The 15717-nt window shown below is 46.0% G+C and overlaps 1 protein-coding gene and 1 long non-coding RNA gene across 3 annotated transcripts in view; one reads left to right on the top strand and one right to left on the bottom strand.

Annotated features, from left to right (window-relative positions):
• The window catches only part of MARF1 (meiosis regulator and mRNA stability factor 1), a 39781-nt gene that overhangs the window by 15761 nt on the left and 8303 nt on the right, over nucleotides 1–15717 (top strand). For both annotated transcript variants that reach the window (XM_069570184.1, XM_069570185.1), the window contains exons 11-22: nucleotides 258–420; nucleotides 1120–1298; nucleotides 2695–2775; nucleotides 4962–5198; nucleotides 5329–5448; nucleotides 6142–6320; nucleotides 7723–7943; nucleotides 8663–8805; nucleotides 8977–9110; nucleotides 10203–10405; nucleotides 10899–11126; nucleotides 14412–14642. In XM_069570184.1, coding sequence (XP_069426285.1) covers nucleotides 258–420; nucleotides 1120–1298; nucleotides 2695–2775; nucleotides 4962–5198; nucleotides 5329–5448; nucleotides 6142–6320; nucleotides 7723–7943; nucleotides 8663–8805; nucleotides 8977–9110; nucleotides 10203–10405; nucleotides 10899–11126; nucleotides 14412–14642 — 2119 coding nt within the window. The remainder of the gene's footprint in view (nucleotides 1–257; nucleotides 421–1119; nucleotides 1299–2694; nucleotides 2776–4961; nucleotides 5199–5328; nucleotides 5449–6141; nucleotides 6321–7722; nucleotides 7944–8662; nucleotides 8806–8976; nucleotides 9111–10202; nucleotides 10406–10898; nucleotides 11127–14411; nucleotides 14643–15717) is intronic.
• Nucleotides 13918–15330, bottom strand: LOC138429075 (uncharacterized). Its single transcript, XR_011252664.1, has 2 exons — nucleotides 15284–15330; nucleotides 13918–14982 (listed from the first exon to the last, which is right to left on the bottom strand). It is a non-coding gene; the product is annotated as an uncharacterized lncRNA (long non-coding RNA).

The following is a 15717-nucleotide window of genomic DNA, read 5'->3' as shown; positions in this document are numbered from 1 at the left end:
ATTGTTGTTGTTGTTGTTAATCAGGGTGTCAACAGATAGTACTTCTGACAATGAGTCCAATCAGTGTGATGTTTTAAGAAAAAGCACATTTGAGAACCAAACTGTATTTTGGAAAAGTTTTTAATGTAGTTTCAAGCAAAATCTAAATGACATAAAGACATCTAAATAGAATAACAGTTTTAAAGCATTTCTAAACAGTTGTTAAGCCTCACTAGATATGTTTTAAGCAGGAGTCTGTCTCCAAACCTCTTAAACAGAGCATCCCCGCTTGCTTTCAACGCTGCACATTCGAGCGTTGGTGCCGACTGCCCAGACCCATTCGCTCATGGTGTTGACGTCCAGATCAGCAACCTGGACTACAGGTTGTCCCGGAAGGAGCTGCAGCAGCTCATGCAGGAAGCGTTTTCTAGGCACGGCAAGGTAACCTTTTCACTCTCTCTCTTGCCTTTGTTCCACCCCTTGCTGCATTTCAAGATGAGCGCACTTGACGCAGCACACATAACCACAGGCAGGCTGTAAGTGTTGCTTTACGAGTTTGAACACCTTTTTTGACTCGGGTCTCCTCATGCTGGTGCTGTTTGTTTGGTTTTTAGGACGCAGCCCCAGGGAGCGAGAAGCCTGGCAGAGACGAACTTGTGGTCCCTGGCAGGGATTTAGTGGCTCTTTGGGAAATAAAACACTGATGGATTTTAGTTAGCTCCAGCTGCTAAAATACAGAAACAGGATTCTAAAATGATGTTGGCTGTTTTTGTTTGTTCATCTTACAGTGTCTGATTCAGTTTTTAGTTGCAGGTTGCTAAAAAATGCACCTTTTGCTGGTTCTTAAACTGGCTCTGCCTCAGTTTTGGCAGGATCTGGAGAAGACCCAGTGTGTCTTGGCCCCTGAGCCTGCCTTGGAGAGTTCTGTGTGCCAGAGCACAGGCGGCCAGGCTGGTGTCACATCCCTGAAGGTCACCCATCCTGCTTGCTTCCGTTGTGGTCGGCGGAAGTGTGGTGTTTAGACAGGTTCCCTCACGGCAGCACTGAAGTCCACAGGCGAATTCCTTAGTGATTCACCTTCAGTTTCAAGAGGACACAGTTCTGGCAGATCGGCATTCTGTTTTCTTTTTACTACTGCAGGTGAAGAGTGTTGAGCTCAGCCCCCACACAGATTATCAGCTCAAAGCTGTGGTTCAGATGGAGAACTTACAAGAAGCTATTGGTGCGGTGAATAGCCTCCACAGATACAAAATTGGCAGCAAGAAAATCCTGGTCTCACTTGCCACAGGAGCTGCTAATAAATCACTCTCTTTACTGAGGTAAAGAACTAGCCGTTTGTTTCAAAAATGTTATTTTTGGCCCAGAAACAATTTTAGAAATAATAAAAATAGATTTTATCCCATCCCCAACCCTCTTGTGATGCTCACATATGCAGTAATGCTCCCCCCGCCTCTGCCTCTTGATAGAGTTAGAAATAAGGTAGAAATTAGTAATAAACTAACTAGAATAATTTATTCTTGTTCAAGTCATTAATCAAAGATGAATCTCAGCTTAATCTTGGCCGGCATTTAAGAGTAAAATAATATGCCACATATCCAGAACAGGTTCTAAAAATAGTGGACCTCTACAGCAAAAGTTTATAAGCCTAGAAAGTCTGGAATACTACCTTCCAATTTTAATAGAAGGTAGATTTATCTATAAGGGGTAAATCTACAAAGTTCTCTGCTTTCAACTTGCAGGTACATCTTCAATGTCAAATAAACACCCAGCCTCATACATCTACATTATAATTAGATTAACCTTAGGAGTCTGGTGATGGTTTTATTCATGATATGCTTTTGACATAGAGCACTATTTATGTTTTAGGTGTACAGCATAGTGATTTGTGCGCCAGTAACCAGTCAGTTATACTTCAAAAAAACAAGCAAACTCACAGAAAAAAGTGATTAGCTTTGTAGTTACTAGAGGTGGGGGTGGGGAGTAATTGAATGAACGTGATCAAAAGGTACAAACTTCCAGTTATAAGATAACCCAAGTACTAGGAATGTAATGTACAACATGATTAATACCGTTAACACCGCTGTCATGCATGAAAGTTGTTAGGAGAGTGTATCAAAAGAGTTCTCATCACAAGGGGGAACATTCTTTTATTTTGTATCTTGATGAGATGATGGATGTTCACTTAACTGATTGTGGTAATCATTTCACAGAGTATACAAGTCAAAACTTCACCATTATTTTAAGTTATTTTTTTATTTTGTCGAATAAAAATAATCCTCATTGAGGAAAATTTGGAAATTTTAGGAACATAAAAGAAGCTGGGGACAGAAGAATCATCCATAATCCTATGGCTCAGAGCCAGTCGCTCTTAGTGTATTCAGTTGTATATCTTCAGCTGTAGGGAGTCCTCCCCCATCTCTCTGAGAGAACTACACCGTGGCAGGAGACAGGCTCATCTGCCCTTTGCTTTCTGATACACAGGTGTGGAAAGCTCTGCTTGAGTCTGATAAAATCCCAGTGTATGATTAAATATTCTTTAATTGCCGTGTTCCTAAAGTCCATTCCTTTAAGTTTTTCTGGAAGCTCAAACTCTGAGAATAAATGAGTGTATTTATTTTGTGTATAGATTGTGTTAATGAACTCTTGTTTTTAAAAACAATTTGGAAGAGAGAGGAAGACATCTGTTTTCTAATGGGCTAACCGTTTTTCTTGCAGCGCAGAAACAATGTCCATTCTTCAGGATGCTCCCGCCTGTTGTCTGCCTCTTTTTAAATTTACAGATATCTATGAAAAAAAGTAAGTGAGGGTTGTTGTTTTCATTGATTCAGCCAGTGCTGATGGGCGATTTACACTGGGGGAGCCAGGGGAGGAAGTAAGACCAAGACAGTGGTGTTCAGATTGAAAGTCCAGTTTTAAAAACACACATTTTAAAAACGTCTTTTATTTTTAGTAAATTTAGACCTCAGTCCATAAAGCTGTACTTGTATTTTTTCCACTTGGCTGATTTGTTCTATTATTCATTGAGTGAACATTTTCAGGCACCTTGTTGACTGTAAGCTCTGGGACAGCAGGCACTGGATCAGACGTAATACTGAGTCTTCGGTGCTCAGTGCTCAGCAGACACGCAGCAAATCCCAGTGGAACAAAAGGCTCTGGAGGGTGCAGAGCTGGGAAGACAGCCCATTTTTGGGGGCAGGGTGTGTGTCTGAAAGGGAAAAAGACAGTCACCATTTATTGTATAGAACAAAGAAAACTGTCCTTACAAAGGAGAAAATGCCTTGAGGTTACAGAGGGTGCGAGGAACCAGGAGCTTGGCCATGGGTGGTGGGAGCCACTGAAATGTCAGAGAAAGGAGCGGGAGGGGAGGTGTGGTGGGAAGGCTTCAGGCAGGGACGGTGTCTGAGCTGGAATGAATGGAACTGGGGGAGAGGGGGCCATGGAACGTGGGGACCAGTCCCGGCTCTAAGCAGGCACTGTCAGAACAGAGGAACTAGACACCACAGAAGTTTCAGGTGCCGGTGAAATAGGGCTTAGTAACTAGTTTTATGTAGCAGGCAAGGTAAAAAGTAGAGGTCAGTTTGATTCTGAGTGTTTTGCCCCAGTTGACTGAGGGAAAGGTTATATGGTTAAACTGGAATAGAAAAGAAATAAAGCTTGTTTAGGAGGTATAGTAAGTTTTTAATCTTGGCTTTGGGTATCTGAGATTTAGGGAGCAATTGGAATGTCTGGGAAGAGAGTTCAGGGGGTCTTCTACACATGTGGAGTCTCCTTCAAGAAAGAAGTCAGCTCTGAAGGTACGGCAGTTGTTTGCCTAAAGATGGTCTTGGAAGACCTGGGAGCAGATCAGTTCAGAGGAATGGGAGGAGAGCCAGAGAGAGGGCAGAACGGGGTGGAATGCCACTAGGGCCTGGAAGCCAGCGGGAGCCCAGAGGCCAGAGTGCTCTCAGGGAGTGGGGACAGCCTGAGAAAGTGGTGCGAGGTTTGAAGCGGAGGAGGAGGCAGCCTGTGGTGACTTGGAAGCTGATACCAAAGAGTCCTGTGGAGAAGATCCTGGAGGGAACAGGGTGGCAGACTGGATGGTGAAACAGCAGAGGCGGCTCTCGAGAGACCAGCTGTTTCCATTTCAGAGGAGATGCAAGCGCTGCAGACAGAGCACCGAGGAGACTGGGCTTCTGTGGAGCGGGGCAGTGTTGAGGGGTGGGGACCAGACTTAAGACTGACGTTTGCAGGGAGATCTGAGCACGTAGACAGGGCACTGGGAGGAGACCATTAGAGCAGGTAACATTGAACAAGCACGTACTGTGTGCTGAGCTTTCTGCATATATACCATATATCCCCATATCAACTTCATGATGTAGGGATTGTTGCCCCGTTTTACAGATGGGCAAACTGAGGTGTAGGTTGGTTGTATAACTTGACTAAGGTCTTACAGGGAGAATCAGGATTTGAACTCACATCTGTCTGCCTTCAGATCCCGCACCTTTGTGTTCCAGGTATGAAAGGCACAAGTCAGTGGTGACTAGGGAGTCCAGTCTAGTGTAGATCAGGAGACTGAAGCATCGTGGACGTGCGCAGTAGCTGGAAAGGGGAATACCTCTGAGGGATGGGCACAGAGATGGTGAGAGGTAATTGGAACTGAAGTGGAGGCCAAATTGACAGGGGTTATAGCAGATAGTTTTCCATCAGAAATTTCGGTGAGGCATTTACAGAGACTATGGGGTCGGAGAGTATGTACCAAATAATACATATAATCACTGTAATGGGCAGTGGGCCCAGGATGATTGCAAGGAGTGCTGAGTGTTACTGGTTTGATGGTGAACAAATTTATAGTAGAATTATCCCAGTTTCACCTTTCGAAGAGACAGGGATCCATTCTTGGTTACAGAGCTTTATCTAAACAGGTCAGGCATTTCTCTACAATTGGAAGAAAAATACTCTCTTTAAGTCAGCGTCTCTCTCTCTCTCTTTTTCCTTGTTTCTAGGTTTGGACACAGGTTGAATGTGTCAGATCTGTATAAACTAACAGACACGGTTGCAATCCGTGAACAAGGAAATGGCAGGCTGGTGTGTCTCTTACCCAGCAGTCAGGCCCGCCAGAGCCCCTTGGGGTCTTCCCAGTCTCACGACGGCTCCTCAACAAACTGCAGCCCAATTATATTCGAAGAGTTAGAATATCACGAGCCTGTCTGCAGGCAGCACTGTCCCAACAAGGATTTCAGGTATGTTACCCATTTCCTTTGAGAAACAATCATTCTGGAAAAGGTCGTGGAGCCTCTGTTAGAGTTACCTTGGGAACATCTTAGGCCACTGAGAAATGTCACCTCTCTGTTTCTGTTCTCTTTTCCGCAGTGAGCATGAATTCGATCCAGACTCTTACAAGATTCCTTTTGTGATTCTCTCCCTGAAGACGTTTGCGCCCCAGGTCCATAGTCTTCTGCAGACACACGAGGGCACCGTGCCTTTATTAAGGTGACTGTCAGAGCCATTGTGATGCCTTCCTTCTCCTCTTTCTAGAAAGTCTACCCTCTGCCTGTGCCTGTCCCAGAGCACGCACTGTACCAGGCTTCAGCCTAATGTTTTTGGCTACCACTTGTAGTCAGTGTATCTAACATGGGATTCATTCACTTGATATTTCAACAAGAACATTTCATGTTTGTGCTGAATTTTAGAAACATCAGCATGCGTGGGGCAGATTCTCCTCCACAGAGAAGAGATGGTTGGAAGTGCTGTGCACAAGTACTGTGAGAGTGCACAGTCTCAAATAGTTGTAGATTTCAACATTTAAGGGAGAAAAGTATTCTTCAATAGTCTGTTTAACCACATCATGGGCCACATGGTAGGCTTAAGAGAGGGGCCAACATGGTAGCAAGTTGTTGTAAAGCCACTGAACCAATATGTTTAGAGGAGCTTGAACTTGGAACCTGGTTACCTTACTTTTAACCCCCTCTGCTAGAAAACTGCATGGAATTTTGGGTACCATCAGAATGCATCAAAGAGAGACAGTGATCACTTCTGTAGGGCTTCATTTGAACTTTCAAAGCCAGACCATGGGCATCTTAGCAGAAATTATTTATTAATGGATGTGTTAAAAGCAGCAGTCTGTTTGCCAGGGGCTCTGTGTTTTCATTATTTTAATTAACCTTTTTCCCTGCCCCACTTCAGTTTTCCAGATTGTTACGCCGCAGAGTTTGGTGAACTGGAAATAGTGCAGGAAAACCGAGGCGGGGGTGTCCCCTTGGAACACCTCATCACCTGCGTGCCAGGTGTGAACATCGCCACCGCACAGAATGGCGTCAAAGTAGTTAAGTGGATTCACAACAAGCCCCCGCCTCCAAACACAGGTAGGTTTCAGGTATTTGGTCCTTTGAAGCCACGGTCTACTGCAGTACAGGCTGCTGGCCTTTCTCTCAAATAGCAGCACTGTTTGCCCATCATAAGGCAGCATGGTTGTTTCCTTTGATCTTTTAAAAACTCCAGAGTGCTGACGGTTTGTCAGAACTAGACTTTGGAAAGTACCAGCATAAATTATTTTTTAAAAAATGTTTTCTTAAACCCAGATTCCACAGTTACAAATCTTCTCTAGTTATCTAATTTTGTAAAGCTTGTTTGGCTTGCCTTTTAAAAATCATTTCAGATCTTTGAAGGAATTATCTCTGAATATTTACTCCAGCGATTTATTCTGATCGATGTTTTTGACTTTGATCAGTGCAAAAATAGATTTAACTCTTAAGTCAGGGACCAGGACCTTTGATCTGGGAGATGCATGAGATTCTGGGCTTCAGCAACCCCTGAGCTGCAGGTGTCTGATCCTGTTACCTGAGCACAGCACTGTTACCTCGGCCCCCAAACTGCCTCCTCGTCAGCTCCCACCTTCCCCTGCCCCTTCCCTGTAGGAAGAAAGGTCAGGATAAGGAGGGAGCTGTTTGTACCGAAGCCTCTCCAAGCCTTTCCCCTCAGGCATACACCCTCCAGGTCCCGGTGGTGTGCTGGTTCCTTCCTCCGTTCTCCTGTGTCATCAGCCCACTAGTCCCTTATAAGGGCTTCCGTCTGATTATTTATACTTTTGTAAATAAAATAATCAGTGTCTTAATTACATGGACATTCAAGATAAATTCGAAAACCTGTTTCTTAGTTTTATCTCATGCTAGTTCTGCATCATTGCTTTCCGTGGTTATCTGGGCAACATTTGCAGCCCCTCTCTGGGTTCCTTAGGCCCTTCTGGGCTACCTGCTTAACAACCATTTATAACTTTGTTTCTATGGGAAAGTGTGTTAGTGACGAGGTCACAAATGGTTCTTTGACATACAGCCATTTAAGCTGAAAACTTCCTATCTATTCTTCCCTTTTTTTAACTGAAATTAATTTATTTGGAATCCCACTTTTTTTTCCGAAACTAAATTTATTTTTAACTGAAGGAAAATTGCTTCACAGTGTTGTGTTGGCCTTTGCCATACTACTCTTCTCTCTTTTAAGTTCTCACTGCGTTGAAGTATGCTTCACTTTGGCGACTTGACTTCCAGAAGCAGTGGGAAAGCATTGGCCAGTCTGTAAAGGAGCTGGGCTGTCCTGTTGGTTATACAGGACCTGAGTTCGGCAGCGGGGAAGTGACACGGCTCTTTGGTCTTGTGCACTGTCATTACTGAGTTCACACAGGGAGCGCAGGTCAGTTATTCCTCGTTCTGCTGCTGCAGTCACGCTTTATGTCTTTTGCACGTTCCTGTTTTCTCCCCACATATGCATTAGACCCTTGGCTGCTGCGTTCTAAAAGTCCTGTGGGTAACCCCCAGCTGATCCAGTTCAGTAGAGAAGTGATCGATCTGTTGAAGAACCAGCCATCCTGTGTCATACCGATCAGTAACTTCATCCCATCTTACCATCATCATTTTGCAAAGCAGTGCCGGGTGTCGGACTATGGCTATTCCAAGCTGATCGAGTTGTTAGAAGCAGTGCCTCATGTGTTGCAGGTAAGGAGTGCTGAGCGCGCGTTTGTTTAGCAGTGGAAGTGTCCCTCTGTGGCTTTGACTCTCTGCCAAAGAAACAGGGTAGCTGGTAACTGAATTCCTAAGAAGTCAGCTCAGAGCAGAGCATCCCGTAAAAACTTTCTTTATACACGTGTGTGTCTTCTCAGTTGTTTAGAAAGCTGTGAGTTTCCAACTAAAAGGAACTCTTAAGTGCACTAAGGAGTACTTTTCTTCTGACCTCTATAGACTGCCTTCCTTCCTCCTAGCACAGTCCTCTCTAACTCTTCCATAGGAGCTGCTGTAACATGGGCTGGCTTTTCTCATGAAGGAGTTCAAGACCAGTTACTGGACTGGAGCCTGCCAGTGCTTCCTAAGGAGTCTTTGCCTATTAACCTACAGTGTGATAATAGCTTCCCACTTGTAAACAAGACCTGCAAAATTTGAGCTGTCTTTTAGAGACAAAATCAGTTGCTCAGGCTGATAACATGTGACTGTTTAGGAAAGAGTGTGCAAGGAAAAAAAAGGGATCCCAGGCATGTGAGCAGTTGTTCATTCTGACACCCACACTTCGTTTATCTACCTGTGTTTCAAAGTGCCGATATCATACAGAAGGATTTGTACCCTGAGGGCGGTAACAGGAGAGAGAGCGCGAGCCGTCAAAAAGAGAGTCAGGCTCTGCCAAGGTCTTAGGAGTGTAAATAACCCAAGCGTCTGGTTTGCAGATTCTTGGAATGGGCTCCAAACGTCTGCTGACCCTTACCCACAGGGCCCAGGTGAAGCGCTTTACTCAGGATCTACTCAAACTTCTCAAATCCCAAGCCAGCAAACAAGTCATTGTGAAAGAATTCGCACAGGCTTATCATTGGTGAGTTGAGAAAAGAAAAAAATAAAAGCAGATATTTTAAGACACTTGTTCTTCCGAATTTAAGAATAATGATCTAAGTTTTTCATTCAGCATTCTTTGGGAAAAACTTAAAAAGTGATTTTGGCAAGTACTGCTTCTCATTCTTCACCCATCTCCATGATTAAAACCTAGGTGTTTCTCAAAGGACTGGGATGTCACTGAATATGGTGTTTGTGAGTTGATTGATATCATATCAGAGATCCCAGACACCACCATCTGCTTGTCCCAACAAGATAGCGAAGCAATGATTTGTATCCCCAGAAGAGGTACGTGCCTTAGATTTGCTGGAAGGAGGTTGTCCGTCTCAGTGGTTACCGTGACCGGGAACCACACAGGGATGCTCTCACCCACTCCTTGTGGTTCCTGGAGGTGCCATGGAAAGTGCAGTGTGAACTCTGTACTGCCAGCCAGTGGATCCTAGCTTCTTCAGAGTAGGGGAAGGCACTTGTTGAGAAGAAAAGCAGGCTGTTTTTTCAGAACTCACTCTAAGGGAAAAGGGGAGCATAACCAGCACTTTAAGAAAATGTCTCCTTAAGCCTGTCTGTGGCTGCTTCTGCTGTAATTACCCGCCTGAGTCAGCTACCTGGCTGTTGCTTGTCTGATTTTTCACTCTTAAGATGTTTTCCTCTGCACACCTGAGAAGGAAAAAAGACACAAATGAAAGTTCATCTTTCACATTTTGCTCGTTGAGCTGAGGTCTGAGATGGGAACTAAGAAAAATTAAATCTGTGTACAGTCATGTTCTTCCACGCATGTTGATCTGTGGAACGTTCTTAAACTGTGCTCTTGCAGGACACTGAAGTCCGTGACGTCATAGTGTTCCAAAGCTAAAATGACTATGGTCAGTGTTTCTAGAATCCTCATTTAAAATTTAATAGAAACATACATCTAAACATTTCTCCCCTGTATTTTTATCAAATTTTTGGTACCTGTTGCTGCTAGCAATTTTAACTGAAGAGCAGGTAAATAAACAAAGCATGTGAATATTCAGAGGTGTGATTTAATGAAATAATTTCTAGATTACGAAAGTACAGAGATATGTTTGTGTGTCATGTTCATGTATATGGAGTGGGTGTGGGGAGGCGGAGGGGCTAGAGAAATTATTTCTAGCTTGTGAGATGAAGTCACATAGCTGTGTATGTGAGCGTGTGTGTATCATGGCTTCCTGGCGTTCTGCCCTAGATCAAATTTGAAAACCATCTGGAAAGAGAGAAGAGAGTGTTTTAGGTCGTGTTTGGAAGGCAAAGATGGTATCTCTTATAGTCTAGTGCATAGGACTAACCACGCTAATAATGAGAATACAAATATGTCAAAGATGATTGTGGTTTATGGATTTTTTGTTTGGTTTGTTTTTTAAGAACGTACTCAGGATGAAATAGAAAGGACAAAACAGTTCTCCAAAGACGTTGTGGATTTGCTGCGGCACCAACCCCATTTCCGGATGCCCTTTAATAAGTTCATCCCCTCTTACCATCACCACTTCGGCCGGCAGTGCAAACTTGCATACTATGGTTTTACCAAACTACTTGAACTTTTTGAAGCCATACCTGATATTTTACAAGTAAGTGAAGAAATTCTATCTTTCAGAACAATATGGGGAGAATAAAGGAAAATCCAGGCCTTTTTGCCTTGGAAGTGGCAGTTATAAAATAGGATGAAAATTTGCACAACTGAGCATGCGCACTTGTTTTGGCTGCGACGTGCAGCGTGTGGGATCTTAGTTCCCCAGCCAGGGATCACATTCGCATTCCCTGCTTGGAAAGTGTGGTGTCTTAACCTCTGGACCACTGAGGAAGTCCCTGCGATCAACCATTTTTGACCCACACAGTGCTTAAAAAAGTTTTGTGTGTGCTAAAATACACATTACCTGTCTGTTTTTAAGAGTATAGTTCAGCAGTGTTAGATATCCTCGCGTTGTGCAACCAATTTCCAGAGCTTTCTAACCTTGTGAAACTGAAACGAGACAGAAGTGCTTCCTAGTTCTTGACTGTGTATATTTTCTTGCCAGTGTACCCCATGAACAGTCTCCCTTTCCTCCTCCTGTGTTTCCCAAGGTATTGGAATGTGGAGAAGAGAAGATTCTCACTTTGACAGAAGTTGAACGATTCAAAGCACTAGCTGCCCAGTTCGTTAAGCTCCTTCGGTCCCAAAAAGATAACTGCCTTATGATGACAGATCTGCTTAAGGAATATGCTAAGACTTTTGGTTACACATTTCGTCTCCAAGACTATGATGTCAGTTCAGTTTCAGCTTTAACACAGAAACTCTGCCATGTCGTAAAGGTACCGGGATTATTTTCTTTCACAGAGTGAGATTTGTGGTGGTGTAATCCTCACTGGGATAGTTGCATGTGATTTAGTGTTTCGGTATTTACACCTTGCGCTGCTCACTACTGTTTTGCAACATGTTCTGTGTTGTTAATACCTTATTGGGTCATAAGACATAACTTAGGTTTGGTGGGTTGGATTTTGGGGATTGGCTTAGTGGGTCTATTAGCAGCCTCCCCAAAGTAACATCTGTGAACCGATGCAGTCACCCGTGTATCCCAGGGTGTTTACTCTCAGGTGTCTCGGTCCTGCTGACCTGAAGTTGGATCCTTCTGCACAGATCTTTGTCTACAAAGTTTTGGGGAGACTGAAATCACAGCTCTCTTCTCCTTTCCGGGTTCTTTTTTTTTTTTAAGATCCATCTCCCTGATAGGCTTTTTTTTTTTTCTTTTTAATTTTCACTGGGAGTATGGTTTTGCTTTCCAATGTGTGTTACTTTCTGTTCTATAGCACTTCCTTCTGAACTTACGGAGTAGATTTAGGAGCAGTCTGGGGCTCAGAGTTGCCTGGGTGCTGGTGAGGCTGAATTGGAGAGGGTGGCTGCCTCTTCCTCCCCAGCCTGTGCTGTGTCAACCCTTCTGCCCTGGGCAGAGTGGCCGGACGGTTTGCAGGCTGCCCTTGTCACAGAACCAAGAAAACTCCCTGCAGGAGGAAGAAATGGAAGGAAAAGGTGTGGAGTAGCGGCTGCCCCAGTCACAGCTGTGGGAGGAGTCTGTTTCTGTGCCGGGCAGTTAGAGGAGGAAGACCCTTCACGGGAGGCAGGGAGGCAGCAGCTGAGAACAGAAAGGAGTCTGGAGGGGGGAATGGCCAAGGCCAAGGAGGAGGGCCGGCGGCAGCACCTCCACGTGCTCCCGAGAGAGGGCGGGTGTGGCAGGACTCCCACGAGCTTGGGGCCAGCCTGAGTGCAGGCAGGTCAATGTGCCGCCGGCCGGAGCAGGCACAGCGTCAGGGTGACGTGAGACGGAAGCCACACGGAGTGGGCTGAGCAGTGAGGAGGCACGAAATCGGCAGCAGGTAACTGACAGCTTTTTGACATGTTTGCCTGTGATGGAGAAGGGTGCGAGACCGCGGTACTGAGTGAGCCAGTGAGAACTCGGGGGCCGGTCTTCTTTCCAGTCTGGAAGGCTTGGCGTGTTTGAGAGCTGCCACGGCGGAGCTGCCTGAGAAAGACTGACTTAGGAGAGAAGGGGTGATGGGGTGAGGGTCCCGAGGAGGCCGGAATTGTGGCCGTTGGCTTTCCGTGGAGGGAGGCATAGCTCTGAGGTTAGTATTTTGACAGAAGGGAAGAGGGGTGGGGCAGCTGCAGATGTGGGCGAGTTTGGTGTGTGTCACCAGGCCAAGGAGGGAGTTCCCTTCTGAGAGCTGTTCTCTATTACGTGCAAGGTGAGCGCAGCTGCTTAGAGAGGGAGAGAAGGTTCAAGGTGGGATCTTGCCAGAGGGGTGCCATGAAAAGGCCTAGGGACAGAGGAGTGTAGAGTATTGACAAGAATGTTAGTGAGGTAATGGCCCATCAGTGCCAAGATGGATAAAAGAGCAAAGTGAAGCAAGGTGAGGGCTCCTGAACCAGGATGAAATCGGAGTCTGTGCTGGCAGAGCTGAAGAAACGTCAGAGTTCAGCATTCACATTGCTTTCCTGTCTCCCACTCCGGTGTCGGCTCCAGCCTCCCTGCCCTTGGATGCAGGATGCGTGTGTGTGGGGTGGGCGGGGGTGGTTGAATGAGTGATTCCGGAGGTGGGCAGTGATAAGGTCTCCAGTGTGGCCTGGGTTGGGGTCTGGAGTGGAAGAGTAGAAGAGTATGTCTTTGGAGATGAAAACATGGAGAAACTGAAAGCCCTGGTGTGAGACAGGCCCCCAAGTGTTCGTTTGCTCAGGGTGATGGCAGTGGTGGTCTTCAGTGGACCGAAGACCCTAAGCCATGACCACCAACCGTGATGAAGGAGGGCCAGCAGCTGGGGCGTTGGGGTGGAGTGGTGAAGCGGGGAAAGACGGCAGCAGCTTGTGCCACCCCAGCTGCGCTCGGCGGTGTCCTGGGGGCTTCTGAGAAATGCCAAGCCCTCTACGATTCTTAGAGAATAAGGCCAGGTATGTTTTCAGCCTTGGCATTTTTGATAAGCTCACTAGGTGATTCCAGGGTGTAGCCTATGTCAGGAATCCTTAGTAATGATCTGACCAGATAATCTAAGAAGATGCCTCGGAGTCCCCTAGACTTGGATCTGTTGATTGATTAAACCCCAGGTCTGCGGAGGCAATCTGCAGTTCTGAATCTGAATCCATAACCACAGTATTGGAGTCAGAGTCCACCCACCAGCCTCCTGTCCCATCTCCGGGTGGGCGTTGGCACCAGAGACGCACTGCTATTGGACTGGCTCGTCAAGTGCTGCCCCCATGCTCTGCCTCTGAGGGACCAATGCTTCTGATCTTGACCGTGGTGCTGGCTGGACATCAGCTAAAGGGGAAAACAGCCAGCGTGGTGGGCACTGGTTCGCCTGCCCGTGCCTGAGCAGTGTGCGTCCTGGAGCTCTGCCTGTTTTCACTCCAGGCGTGACTCACATCCCAGACTCGCCCTGAACCAAGGTCTGCAGGTCTCAGTCACCAAATGCTTGTTTCTTCACATGCTGTTTGGTCCCCAAATGATAACCTGTGTCTCTTTGACCAGGTTTCCCTCCCTGTGCAGTGAATCAGGTAAACCCTTTATCTCCTTGAGAATCTGAAAAAAAAATTGTGAAGTAGACATACAGTCAGACGTGAAAGCACCAGCTGTTTTTTCATTCCTGATGGACTAGAAGAATGCTGCTTGCCTTTGGGCAGAGAAGGCCTTCTGTCACCTCCTGTGTCCGGTCCCTGGGACACACCCTTGGGGGCGAGTCAAATGTAGAGCAACTCTGTGGAGAGTCACTGCAGTCTCACCACCCCCTGCTCCCTGAGAACACCAACCCTTAATCCATAAGCTTGTGCCAGTGGATGTCAGCAGGCCGGTCTCTTCTTGGAGGAGTGGTGGAATCCATGGGTGTTTCTGATTATCGACTAGCAGGGCAGGAGAGAACAAGTTCTGCAGTTGGTCCATAGTGTTGGTCTGGGGTCCCCAAGAATGTGCAGCAAACCCATTCACTGTACTTCAGTTTTGCAGAAAAATGGATCTTCCTCTGATGGTCTCACTTGCCAGTCTGAAACTAGATGAAGAGGGTGTGACTCAGGCCATCTCTCGAGTCCTGAAGAGGGTGCATTCTTGTTTCCCCCAGGTTGCTGATATGGAATCTGGCAAACAGATTCAGCTGATCAACCGCAAGTCTCTGCGTGCTCTCACTGCCCAGCTGCTGGTGTTGTTGATGTCTTGGGAGGGAGCCACCCACCTTTCTGTCGATGAGCTCAAGAGACACTATGAAAGCACCCACAGCACTCCTCTCAACCCCTGTGAATACGGGTTCATGACCTTGACCGAACTTCTGAAGAGTCTGCCTTACCTAGTTGAGGTATGAATGGTAATTATTCTGGAGCTGCCGTAATGAAAGTCACTCTATCGGGTATCTCTCGATCCCGGAATGGTCCAGATTAGGCTGATTGGTCGTTTTACAGATGAGCAGAGGCCCTGGCAGGGGCAGGCATCCTGCCCAAGCAAGTGACAAGCGGGGATGAGAGCCCCAGCCCCTGGCCCCTTGGACTGAGGTGCCTTTTCCTGTGTTGAGCTGGATGCTGCTGCTGCCACCGCTTTCTGAATTAGGTGGCTTATATGATGGCTTCAAGTCACTTACCAATCAGATGCAGGTCAGAAAGGAAGGTTGACTGGATGGTCACCAGGTGGTTACGTACTTCCTAGGAGAAATAAGTAAGATCCCAGTAAAAAGATCAAATTGACTCCAGATTTTTAAGAAGTTAAAACTTAGACCAGTTAACACAAATTTTTGAGACTGAAGATCACTGAAATTTTACTACTGACAAAAGGCACCAGGGGGACTTCCCCGGCAGTCCAGTGGTTAGGGCTCTGATCTTCCACTGCAGTGGGCGTGGTCAGGAAAAGTATGATCCTTGCATGCCCCACCGTATGGCCAAAGAAAACCCCCAAAACCCCAAAGGCACCAGAACTAGATGGGTTAAGAACTGAGTTTCAGCTCACCTAAAGAACAAATAACTCCAACCTTTTAAAAACCTCTTCTAGGTCACCTGGAAAAAAAAAAGATAGGAAGCACACCACTTATTTTATGACCCTAAAGTAACTTTAATACCAGAAACTTAATATAGTCCCCCCAAAGAAACTGATTCTAGCTAGGATGTTAACTAAATCAGCAGTGTAAGAAAATGATTGTTACCATATAGCTACGTGATTGATAATTAAATAATTTAAGAGCTCTCTCCTTGGGCAAACATTAATCAAGCTCCCTTGACCATCTTCTAGACCACACCGTGTCCTTGGTATTCTTCCTTGATGGGCCCCCTCGCTCAGTTTGGAGAGAACTTCCCTGCCATTGTTATTTGATCATCCTAGCCTGCCTTCTGCAAGATTTCTGTTAGATCAGTTTAACAAGAATTCCCCCTGCTCTGGGTGTCCCT

This window comes from Ovis canadensis, chromosome 24 (genome assembly GCF_042477335.2).
Source record: "Ovis canadensis isolate MfBH-ARS-UI-01 breed Bighorn chromosome 24, ARS-UI_OviCan_v2, whole genome shotgun sequence".
Lineage (NCBI taxonomy): Eukaryota > Metazoa > Chordata > Mammalia > Artiodactyla > Bovidae > Ovis > Ovis canadensis.
This window is presented reverse-complemented; position numbering and strand designations above follow the sequence as displayed.